Source organism: Heloderma suspectum, chromosome 6, assembly GCF_057233095.1.
Source record: "Heloderma suspectum isolate Gila_16-S chromosome 6, 16-S_ref, whole genome shotgun sequence".
In the NCBI taxonomy this organism is placed as follows: Eukaryota; Metazoa; Chordata; class Lepidosauria; order Squamata; family Helodermatidae; genus Heloderma; species Heloderma suspectum.
This window is the reverse complement of record NC_139463.1, coordinates 86,745,964-86,758,305: the sequence shown is the minus strand read 5'-3', so window position 1 is coordinate 86,758,305 and position 12,342 is coordinate 86,745,964. Positions and strand designations below refer to the sequence as shown.

At 44.6% G+C, this 12,342-nt stretch overlaps 1 protein-coding gene across 1 annotated transcript; it reads left to right on the top strand.

Moving 5' to 3' along the window:
* Window positions 1-333: 333 nt before the first annotated feature.
* LOC146341713 (vomeronasal type-2 receptor 26-like) lies at window positions 334-6,216 on the top strand. The gene is made up of 2 exons (XM_084807621.1): window positions 334-451; window positions 5,315-6,216. Exons 1-2 carry the CDS (start codon window positions 433-435, stop codon window positions 6,214-6,216), a joined length of 921 nt encoding a protein of 306 aa, XP_084663747.1. The 5' UTR covers window positions 334-432.
* Window positions 6,217-12,342: the final 6,126 nt, after the last annotated feature.

Genomic DNA, 12,342 nt, shown 5'->3' with positions numbered 1-12,342 from the left:
TGCAATCATCCTTTCTTGACAGTAATCAGATAGGGCAAGTGTGGGCAGATGGCAGATCTCCAGGTGTTCTGGACTTCAACTCCCAGAAGTCCATGTCAGCAGGGCCAATGGTCAGGAATGCTGGGAGTTGAAGTCCAAAACATCTGGAGATCTCCCTTCTGCCTACCCCTGATATATGGGATTGCTAGCAGCCTGCTCCACAAATGGAACTCAGTTTAAAAACTCTGTGCTGTTACTATTTCATGCCAACAGCCTAATACATTCAGATCAGCTGTTCTCAATTCCTTCTGTTAATGCCAAGGTCCTTTTTGTGTTTTCGGACAGGTGCTGCCACTTTCTGTGTGCAATGACAACTGCTATCCCGGCTATAGCAGGAAAAAGAAGGAAGGAGAGAAATTTTGTTGCTATGATTGTGCTCCGTGTCCAGAAGGGATGATATCTGACCAGAACGGTAGGAAAAAGAATGCACAATAGGTTGGCCAGTAGGCCATTAAAAAAAAATTCAGACTGCCTCTTGTTGCTGTTTGAGATGCAGAAATCAGGCTGATGTGCAGACATTTTAGTGTAAGACTCCTTGCTGCAGACCAGACATTTCTTAACAGCATAGCTGTATCAGCACCACTGGGCAGCTTCTAGAGCTTGAGCCCCTGGCAAGTTCTACTGCCACTTGCAAAGAAAGAGAAATGTCTCAGGATGCTGGAACTAGGTTTTATTAGTGAAAAGCTTGACGCATTTCAGCCTGTTTTTATATTTATTTTGAGGCCTTCTTCAGGGGGCTGTAACAGTAATGAAAAGGTAGGACAATACATAAGTTCAAATATTAAAGCTTTTTTTTTTTTTAAATGACAAGGTACATTGCAACAAGGCCTGTGCATACAATTTACCATTAAAAAAAATCGATTTTCACTAATAAAAACTAGTTCCAGCATCCTGAGATGTTTCTCCCTTTCTTTGGCTCACCTTGGATGCTCACCCACCTTTGCGCGCGCGCACACACACACACACACACACATCCTACTGCCACTAATACTTGTTTTGACAGAGAATTTCGCCATGAATCTCGGGGAGGCCGAATGCCAGCGCATTCGGCCCCCCGATATTGGTGGTGAAACGGTTGCCACCCCCCGCCACCCCCCCCAGGACGGGACTTACCTTGGGCGAATCCTCATGGCGGTGGCGGCTCCGGTGGTGGTTCGGCGGCAGTTCGGCAGTGGCGGCTGCAGCGGCCGGTCTTCCGACCGGCTGCCACCGCCGCCATTTCCAGTAAAAAAAAAAACACCAAAAAAACGTGATAGGCTATGTAAAGATTTACGTAGCCTATCACGGCTAGATTTTAAAAAAATACCGTGATAGGCTATGCAAATGTTTACGTAGCCTATCACGGCTGAGTAAAAAAAACAAACAAACCCCGCGTACGCAAATGGCGGCACCCATGGGCGCCGCCATTTGCGTTCCTTATTTTGGCACGTCTAGTCTACGTAAACATTTACGTAGACTACAGCGAAAATAAGGGGAACGCAAATAGCGTAGCGTAGACGCTATTTGCGTTCCCCTTATTTTCGCCGTAGTCTACATAAATGTTTATGTAGACTAGACGTGCCAAAATAAGGAACGCAAATGGCGGTGCCCATGGGCGCCGCCATTTGCATATGCGCGGTTTTTGTTTTTGTTTTTTTACTCAGCCGTGATAGGCTACGTAAACATTTACGTAGCCTATCACGGCTGACTGCAGGGACGCAAACGGCGGCGGCTATGGCCGCCACCATTTGCGGCCCGGCCGGCCAGGATTTGTGGGTGGAGGGACGGAGCACCTCCCCCCCGGCCAGAATTTCGGGTGGAAGGGACGGAGCGCTTCCCTCCCCGGCCAGAATTTCAGGGGGGGGACGGAGCTCCTCCCCCCGCCAGAATTTCAGGGGGAGGGACGGAGTGCCTCCCCCCCACCGCAAATCAAATTTCATTCAAGGTAAGTGACTTTCGTACATCCCTAGCACCCCTCTGTTCTTTCCCCAGCTTCCCCAACAGCAGTTGCTGGTTCTGGAAAGCTGCCTGCCGTTTTAAATTCCCCACAATGCCCCTTAGGTCGTGATATGCCATCACTTTAGACCAGCCTTCCCCAACCAGGTGCCCTCCAGATTTTTTTTTTTGTACTACAACTCCCAGCATTCTTGACCATTGGCCATGCTGGCTGGGGCTGATGGGGGTTAAAGTTCAAGACATCTGGAGGGCACCACATTGGGAAAGGCTGCTCTGAGCATCCTGAGAAGTCATAAAGGTGGTTGGCTTTCCAGACTCAGGTGCTGCCAACAGGTAAGCTCACGACCAGCACCTTCACCTTGCCAGAGAAACCTCAAACTTGGAGTCAGCCCTGGACAGAGGTAAAAGGGAACAGTTCAATAATCAGCATCTTTAATGCAGGAGTACAGCTAGGGCTGGACTTTGGGGACAAATTCAAGGTCCTGCAATCCAGGTGGGGCCAAAATGACTTCCTAGAGAGTGGCAGGTGATAGGGGCAGCAGCAAACAGGCCCAACCTCAGCATCTGGGCAGGCAGGGGGCAGCTCACTGGGCATGTACATGGCTACAGATGCTCATTTTAATGTTTTTACATATATCCTTTTCTACAAGGAAGTGGTGCTTCTCTCCAAGTAAATGTGTTTTGCATGAGACGGTTAGATGCATACTCCATTTTATTCCTTAGTCATCATGGTGCTTTGATAAAAATGGGTTTAAAATGTAAAACTGTACAATGTTCATAGTATTTTTTTTTTTAAGATAAGAGTCTTTTTCCTCTTAACCTATCAGGAATATAGAAGCAGTTCTAATGTATGGAATGGAGGGGGCTGGAGAAGAGAAATATTAGTTGCGTACTTCACAACTGATTTATTGCACATGTTCATCTAAAGCAGGCATGGGGGGGCACATAAGAGTATTAAGTCCAGGGTGTAAAATAGCTGCTCTATGGGGGATGTACAAGAATTCTGTTTTCCATTTCCAAGACAGCGATCCTTGGCAGCATCCGGGGGGGGGGGGGGCATAGGATAGTTCAGATTCCTGGATCTGAGGTTGGAGTCAGCGCTCCAACCTCGGACCCAGGAGTCCAAGCTCCCTGCCCCCTCCCCCTCACAGCCACTATGGAGAGATGCCAGCTGCTTCTCTATGGTCACAAAACCAACCTTGGAGTATTCCAAGGGGGGAATGCTAAAGGGGGTGTTCCCATGAGCAGGGAGGGGAGGGGACTGGAAAGGATGGCTTCAAGGAATCCTCTGGCCTCCCAAGCCTCCTTTCCTCCCCCTCCCCGACACCTCAGCTAGATGAGCAAAAAAAGCCCATCTAGCTGAAATGTACAGCGGGAGGAGCGCAGAGGCAAACATCGCCTCTGCCACACCTCCCACTCTGCACTGGATGGCCATAAACCTCCAAGTTCAGAAGCTTACAGCCTTGTGCCCCAAATCTCTTAAAAATGCCCTGTTCACAACCCCAAATATGAGCACAAACAGGAGCACATGTTCTCCAAAAAAGATCGCAAATTCCCGAACTTGCATTCACATTTGGCAAATGTGCACTTTAAAAAATGTGCACTTTAAAAAATGCACATTTCAAAAAATTCATATTTTCGTGCTTTAGTCAATGGGGGGAAGGTGTGCACTTTTGAAAAATCCTCACTTTTCCCATTTGAAATGCATACTTTTCCCGTTCGAACAATGGGAAAACCAGGTCACAAATGAGTACAGGATCAAGCTGAACAAAGCTTTGAAACGAAGTTCAGAAAATTTTGGTGAGCTCAAGCATCCTTGGTTCACCCATCCCTATGCTCTATTGCCCTAAGGTAGAGATATCCTACAACAGAACATGTTCAATAAAACTAATGTATTTAAGGTTCATGAGGGAATTAGAAGAGCAGCTCCTCCTTGCTTAATAAGGTACATAAGCATAGGTTTCTTTCTCTTCAACTCATCAATAAATAATCCTGAAAAGTCAGGCTGTGGCTATTGGAATGTGTTTCCTTTCCAAAATGTTATAATTGTTTTGACTACATACATTAGACATAGCAATCTTCATTCAGGCCTTTGTTTTTATGGTCTTCTCACTGCTGTGGTTACTTTGAAGGATGTCCTTCAAGAGAGAATTCATAGATAGCTCCTAATGGAGCAACCTAACGATGGACTACTAAGATCATGTTATAGAGGGCTTCTCCTCTAGAGACCCCAACATCTTACTTGGGGGGATAAAACTTTAACTGCTGATTTTGACTTATAAAGACTGAATACAACTTATGTAGCTTCTCTATAATCCAAAGTAGTCTCCCAAATCAAATGTCATCTTGTCATATCAATAGTGATAATAAGCATTTCTAAAGTACTTTTTGAGTATTCAGATCACAGCACATTCATTATCTCAGTAATCTTAGGATAAGAGAGCAACTTGCTGAAGCCCGTCTAGTCAGTTAAGGGCTGAGATGAGATGTAAATCAAAGACTTCCTGGCTCATAGCTGACACTCTTAAGGAATGATCCTGTGGCCCCTAGACAGCATCTGAGGGGCCATAAGTTAGTTTGGATTCCCAGATCCGAAGTCCAAGACAGTGCTTTGACCTTGGAGCTGGTAATCAGAGCTCCGACCCTCCTCCCCCTCCCCATTGCAGCTGGTGCGGAAGGAACCATGCTCGCTGCCTCTTTGAGAGGCAGCCTTGGATTGGGGGGAAAGGGGGGAATTTCGCTGGGAGGGAAGGAGACTGGAGAGGCCAGGATATGAGCTATCCTGAGGCCTTTCCAGCCTCCTTCCTTCCCTCTCTGAGACAATTTTACTAGATGAGCAAAAAAGCCCATCTGGCAAAAATGCAGGGTAGGAGGATGGGGAGGCAGAGATCACCTCCATTACTCCTCCTGCTGTGCATAGGATGATCATACGCCTCTGAGTTTGGAGGCTTACATTCATCGCAATACAATTTCACCCTTAGTCACTATTGAATTGATTCCTCAAAACCCACACTTTCCAAGAACCCTTTGGCACAACTGCTGAGATTTCTTCCCTATGTGCAATGGAGAGCTAAAATACATGTTAAATTCATAGCACGTAGGTGAGCATAACTTTTTATTTTACTTTTATGTAAGCATGCAGGGGCACAATCTGGATTGGAACCACCACGTGTATGTATGGGGGAATTAAAGCTTCCCATCCAGCTGCTCTTTTTTTTTTTTTCAATCCTCCCCTGCCCCATTGGGAAAGAAAAACTCAATTGAATGGTGGTGATGGTGGTGATGTCTTTAGCCATGGTTCCAAGTTTTAACATACTTGAACATCTGCTCCTTTTTTCAGACATGGATGCCTGTGTCAATTGTCCAGATGACCAACATCCCAACATTGACCAAAATCAATGCATTCCCAAAGTTCTAAGCTACCTCTCTTACGCAGAATCTCTGGGGACCATCTTAGCTATCTTGGCTCTTTCCTCCTCCTTGATCACAACTTTGGTGCTTGGAACCTTTCTGAAGCACCAGGACACCCCCATAGTCAAAGCCAACAACCGGAGCCTCACCTACGTCCTCCTCAGCTCTCTGCTGCTTTGCTTCCTCTGCTCCTTGCTGTTCATTGGTCAACCTGGGAAGGTAACCTGCTTTCTCCAACCAACAGCTTTTGGCATCATCTTTTCTGTAGCCCTTTCCTCTGTGTTGGCAAAGACCATCACTGTGATCCTGGTATTCATGGCTACCAAACCGGGATCTGGGATGAGAAAGTGGGTTGGGAAAAGACTGCCGAACTCTATCATCCTTTTCTGCTCCTTTCTTCAAGCAGGAATTTGTACTCTTTGGCTAAGTACGTCGCCTCCATTCCCAGATACAGACATGCACTCGCTGGATGGGAAAATCATACTGGAATGCAATGAGGGCTCAGCTTCCATGTTTTACTGTGTCCTGGGCTATATGGGCTTCCTGGCCACTGTCAGCTTCACTGTGGCTTTCCTAGCCAGGAAGTTACCTGACAGTTTCAATGAAGCCAAATTTATCACCTTCAGCATGTTGGTGTTTTGCAGTGTGTGGGTGTCCTTTGTTCCAACCTACCTGAGCACCAAAGGAAAATATATGGTAGCTGTGGAGATATTCTCCATCTTATGCTCCAGTGCTGGGTTACTAGGTTGCATCTTTTTCCCTAAATGTTACATTATTGTGATTAAGCCTCAATTGAACAAGAAGGAGCAACTAATAAGGAGGAAAAAGTGAAATTATACATTTGTCTCTCTATTCTGCTTTTACAAACCTTTCTACATGAGGCTGTCATCGGCTGTTAATCCACAGTATCTACTTTCAGTTTCATTGCAGAATTGAGATTCAAGCACTACTCAAGAAGCATTTCCTTTCCTGCTTTTCCGCTACAAAACCTCTAAGTGGCACTGTGGCATAGCAAAATAGCACAAATACACACGTGAAAAATGCAGTTACTTTCACATTCACAAATTAATGCCGCATTTCCCCTGCTCTAAAAAAAAACTTGCTGAAAGTGCTGGTTAGACACAGAAGCTAAACTGGAAGGTCACAATGTCTTCTAAAGGACCCATAAATCACCATGAGTAGAGAATGACGAGCGCACAGTAAATGCATTGTATAGAAATGCCCCAGATGTATTTCTTTGGAAATTTCTAAAAACAATACTTCCTAAGCCACCTTGTGGGAAACCCAATCATTATGGTTAAACTGGTTTGGGACTGGTTTAAATGTATATTATCTTATTCTCTGAAAGAAGTTACTCTTTGAACTTGTGGTATGCAAGTCGTTAACCTCCAGGGCATCTCCTGCACTAAATGACCTTTATTCCATTATTAAATTGATTGGAGAGAATGAGGTATCAAATTACCCTGCTTGAGTTCTGTTTGAGTTCCCTCCAGAAAAAGGGAAAGCCTCAAGAAGAGGAGCGAGATCAATGAAACATATGGAAGACTCAGATAAGGGGGAGAAGGAGGGGGAAAGGGGATGGGGGAAAAGAAGCACATGTCAAGGGAGTCTGTCATGATCCTGCATTTAAAACAGAAGCAGAAAGCTTCTTTAAAATGTTCTTTAAAAGAACATTTTACTTTCAGCTGGCCTCCACATCTCCTTGAGCCTTGACACCCAAGCAGCCTCTCTTAATTTTACCTTCAACACACTTGAGGAGGTTGCTCAGTGTTTCCTCCACTATGTAGAACCCAACTGGAGGACCACAGTTGGTATCATGTAATCCAGAGAATTATCCACAGCTATTCTATAACATAATTTTGCCTCCCCAATTGGGGTGGCTCTTTGGTGTCTCTCTTGACTCATCTCAATAAAGATGAATATGTTGAAATGTTGAATTTTGTTTTATTACTGTTGTAAAATACTTTAAGGATAATGATGAAAACACTGTATACATGTATGTGTGTGTGTGTGTGTGTGTTTGTAAACTAAAGATAGTCATTCATATTTCTTTGCGCATGGGTAAAGTTGGCTCCAGGTTTTGTCATGCTTTGAACAGACCCAGTAAAGCCAATGGGACTTAAGTTAGATATGACTAAGAGAGCAATCCTGTCGGGATAGGTGGCCGCCTCCAAACTCAGAGGTGACCACCTATCCAATGCAGGTTGGGTGGAGCGTGATCTTCTCCTCTGCATCCTGGCCGCCCTGTATTCATGACTAGATGGCCAATTTTGGCTGTCTAGCCGCAGGACTTCAGAGCAGGGGAGGCCGGACGATGCATAGGAAGCATTGTATCAGCATTTCCACACACCCTGGCCCCTTCCAATCCCTGCGAACACCCCCTTTTGCCCCGCTCCATGCTGCTCTTCCAAACACAAAGCCCAAAGACAATCCGCACTGGCTACAATGGGGTGGGGGAGGAGCGTGGAGGTGGTTTTCCAGGAACCAACCTTGGAGTGCGGGCTCCGAGGTAGGTTCCTGAAAACCAAACAATCCTATGGCCTTCTAGGCACTGTCTAATGGCCATAGGATTACACCCTGGGTTAGATATGACTAACTTGATTTCTGTGGGTCTACTCTAAGCATGGCTAAGTCTAGATCCAACCCAGTCTGCTTAGGTGGGCTTTTTATCGGCCTAGGTTTTTATGCCAACTCTAATAGTTTTAATTTATCTTCTGTATTGTCTTTTTTGTTTTAAATCGTTCTTTTAATTGTTGTGAGTGTACTATTTTAATATTGTTAGTTGCCTTAAGCACTATTTTAAAGTGGAAATCCAAGATATAAAATTGTGCGTGTGTGTGTACAATTCATGATAGTTCTAATTATTATAACAATATAAATGTAGAATAGCAGTCTAAAAAGGTATAAAACTACAAAATTGCTAAAATTTTACACTTACAATGTAGAGAAACAACTATAAACATTAGTATTGGTATTACATCCAGGCAATAATAGGCTGACATTCAATCAAAAATCTTGGTTTCTGTTACTTTCCATCTCTCAATGTGATGCATTTAGATTAGTTAGGTGTGGCAACGGCCAAACATTCATAGAATCATAGAATCACAGAATAGTAGGGTCGGAAGGGGCCTACAAGGCCATCGAGGCCAACCCCCTGCTCAATGCAGGAATCCAAGTCAGAGCATCCCTGACAGACGGCTGTCCAGTCTCCTCTTGAATGCCTCCAGTGTGGGAGAGCCCACTAAATCCCTAGGTAATTGGTTCCATTGCCATGTTGCTTTAACAGTCAAGAAGTTTTTCCTGATGTTCAGCCGGAATCTGGCTTCCTGTAACTTGAGCCCATTATTCCGTGTCCTGCACTGATGATTGAAAAGAGATCCTGGCCTTCCTCTCTAAGACAACCTTTCAAGTACTTGAAGAGCGCTGTCATATCTCCCCTCAGTCTTCTCTTCTCAAGGCTAAACATGTCCAGTTCTTTCAGTCTCTCCTCATAGGGCTTTGTTTCCCGTCCCCTGATCATCTTTGTTTACTTATCTATTATTTTAAAATAAGGGTCTTGGGATATTATTTAAAAATAAGGGATTAAAATTGGGATTTTTCCAGTTTTAGCTATGACCAGTTTAGCAGCAGTTAGGAGATTAGAAACTATTACACAGTGTTTGGGGCATATTTAACTTAACAGTTTAATTCTACATATGCATGTCTACTCAGAACTAAGTCCCACTGAATTCAATAGGGCTTACTCCAAGTAAGAGAGTATGGGATCGCAGCCTTAATTCCAGAAGCATTTGTCAGGATCCTAGCGTTAGTTCATATCCAACCATTCCCTATCTTTTTTTTATTTGGGTCCAAGTTGCTTGAATAATAGGATACACAATCACCAAATCTGTAAATGTTCTGCTGCCCCTAAACCATATCTCCAACAAGCATCTGTGTTGTTTTTCAAAATTGTGTTCATTTTACGTGGTGTCAAAACCCCAAAATATTTTACCTTATGGGGGTGGAGGGCGGGGTGTCTTTTAAATTGACACATACAGAATTGATTGCTTCTCAGGAAAGTGCCAGTTTTCATTCAGTCTACTTGTTTATTTATTAGATTTATATCCTGCCCTTTCTCAAGCAGCTCAAGGCAGTGTGCGTGGTTCTGCTGCCCATTTTTAGCATCACAACAACCCTGTGAGGTAGGTGAAGCTGAGAGATAGTGACTGGCCCAAGTGAGTTCCATGGCTGACTGGGGATTTGAACCTGGGTCTCCCCAGTCCTCTGACCTTCTAACCATGAACTGTTCTCCCAACAGGTCTTAAAATAGTCCCCTTATGCAAGTTAATTGGTAAGTTTTTAGTCGCAGTACTCTGGAGTTTACAGTTGTTGCCAATAGTCTTTCAGACTCTGTGAAATGAGTTCTAAGGAAACCCTTCGTGACCTAATTACTAGTCCCAGACTACAAATCTATAGAAACTTAACCTTGGAGCAAGTGCCATAACTCATTGGGTCTTACTTCTGAGATGACATGTATAGGATTGCACTGTCATGCTTTGACTGCAAAAACTGAAAACACTCTGGTTGTTCAGATTCAATGTTTTTCTTTTGATCATCCCAGCTCTTACACTGTTGTGCCTTCAAAATATTACAGAATGTTAGTATTCCATGTTTTCCCCGGAAGGAATCTTTATTAGTAATAGGGGGAAATGGTGTTAATTAAAGATAATGATGGCCTTCAGTATTTTCCAAGTTTAGTCCAAATTTGTAGTGTTGCTAAAATCAATAGATTTCAATATATCGTGCTCCATTTGTTCCAAAACATCCCTTCAAATATAGGTTTATCAACGGCATGGGGGGGGGGTCACTACGGAGAGTGCAGCAACCGGTGAAGCAGCAGCCATATTGGAGAAAGGAGATGAGGAGGAAGTCAGTGTTACTAAAAAGAGCAAGGGAGGGTGAGTTTGGGTTGAAGAGTAGAAAAGGTGATGGCAAAAACTCTAGTTCAAAGCATAGGATTTACATTCAGATGAGGGGGGCAGGTCAGACCCCAAATCTTCATGGGGTTGGCATTCATTTCATAATGAATGAAAAATGGAGCACCTCTGGTTCAGCAAATGCCATGGGTAATGAATGAGTACGTATGGGTACAAATGGGCTGTTTTTATTCTCCCATCTGTACCCATTTGTCACTCACCATTTTATTTTCTCAGAATGCCTCAGACATGGCAACACTCAGAAACATTCTGGAAAAAAATGGCAGCTGCAAGAGGGGGCCTTTTTGTGGCAGCTGCCATTCCCCATGCCATTCCAGAGTGCCCTGGAACAATGCAGAGCTTGAGGCATGACTACTCAAAATGGCTATATACCTCCTCCAGTATCAGAGGGCTTTTCTACATGAGGCTTTTAACGCGCACTATTACCAAAGCTTCTCCTTCTGGATACTTTGCAGGATTCAGCTTGGCTCCTTTACACATGTTTTTTTCCACTGTTTTCCCCCTTCTTTTCTGCATGTTCCATTACACAACCACTAGGTGGTGCTGTGATGTAGCAGAATTGTGCAATTGCGCTACATTTCTATAGCACCATTCAGAAAAAATACTAGACTTCCCTCGTTAGGAAAAAAAACATGATAATAGTTGCAAAGCATGAAAGAGGTCCTGGAGGAGGAGGAGGATGTGTAAAGGACCTGCAAACTACAGTGAGTGAGCAATCGTGAGTGCACAATAAAAGCCTCCTGCAGAAAGGCTCAGAGGCAGTATGCCTTTGTGTACCAGTTGCTTGAAAATGTAAACGCTCATGTCCTACTCGTGGGCTTCCCACAGACAGCTAGTTGCCCACTGTTGGAACGGAATGCTGGAGAAGATGGAACCTTGGTCTGATTCAGCATGGTAGTAATTTTGGGGTGTGATGCACCCTCCCTCCCCCCTGACGGGTTCCAGAGGGGAATTGGCCCACAGACCTCCAGAAGTTGCCCTCCCCTAACCCTTAACATGATCTGCTGTCAAGTTCTTTTACAGCAAATAACCCCTTTTTCACATATCTCTTTTGCTCCTGGGTATGCAAGTGGAGCCAGGCAGCACCTCTCACTTGGCTAGGTTGGCCCGTGGCCCTGCAGTTGCTAACCCCTATGTTCCATTAAAGAATAATCTTTAAATTGTTCTCTGTAGTAACTGGGTCATGACTAACTTAAGTCCCATTCATTTCCATGGGTCTACTCTAGGTAGTACTTTAGTTGGATTCTACCCACTGACTCCATGGGGGAAAACTATTCATGAGCACTGGCCCACCAACTGCTTCAGGTGATTCTTCTTTAAAACCTTTAATAAGCTTTAAGAGTAAATGTCTGGGATGGCATGGAGAAAACCTGAGAGACAGCATCCATACTGGGAAGTTTAAAGTGATCTCCCCAAGGTGACCATATCATAAGCTCTGCGGGCCATGAGAACCCACCAGACCTTGAGATAGTCCCTTAGAAACAAGGACAAACAGAATGCTGAGGGGGTGGGTGGGGAGCCTAGATTATGTGGGGAAAGGGTAGCTATGTTGCAAGCTGCCTTGTTTGCCTCGTTTATTCAGCCCACGATATACAACTTTCCAGGCCACCATATTTGGCTGTTTGGAGAACAAGTTCTCCAGGGCCTAGCAAGGCTAGAAGAGACAATGGAACTCTCTGACTGACACTGAGTCAGCAGCACAAAGCTCTGGTCTGCCTTAGTCAGAGGCATTACCTGTAACCCATGTTTATCTGAATCCTACACACACACACACACACATCCCTTTATCTCCTGCCTTTTTCTTCATCTTGCAAAGAACCCAAGGGACATCTGAGGCAGGGAAGCTTATACCCATAAGCCTCCCTGCCTCCTGGAACCCTGCACAATCAGGGTTCCAGGGAAGCCTACACATGTAGGCTTCCCTGGCTCACATAGACAGGCTCTGCTTTTAACCTCTACTGAGTAGAGGAGCAGGCACAGG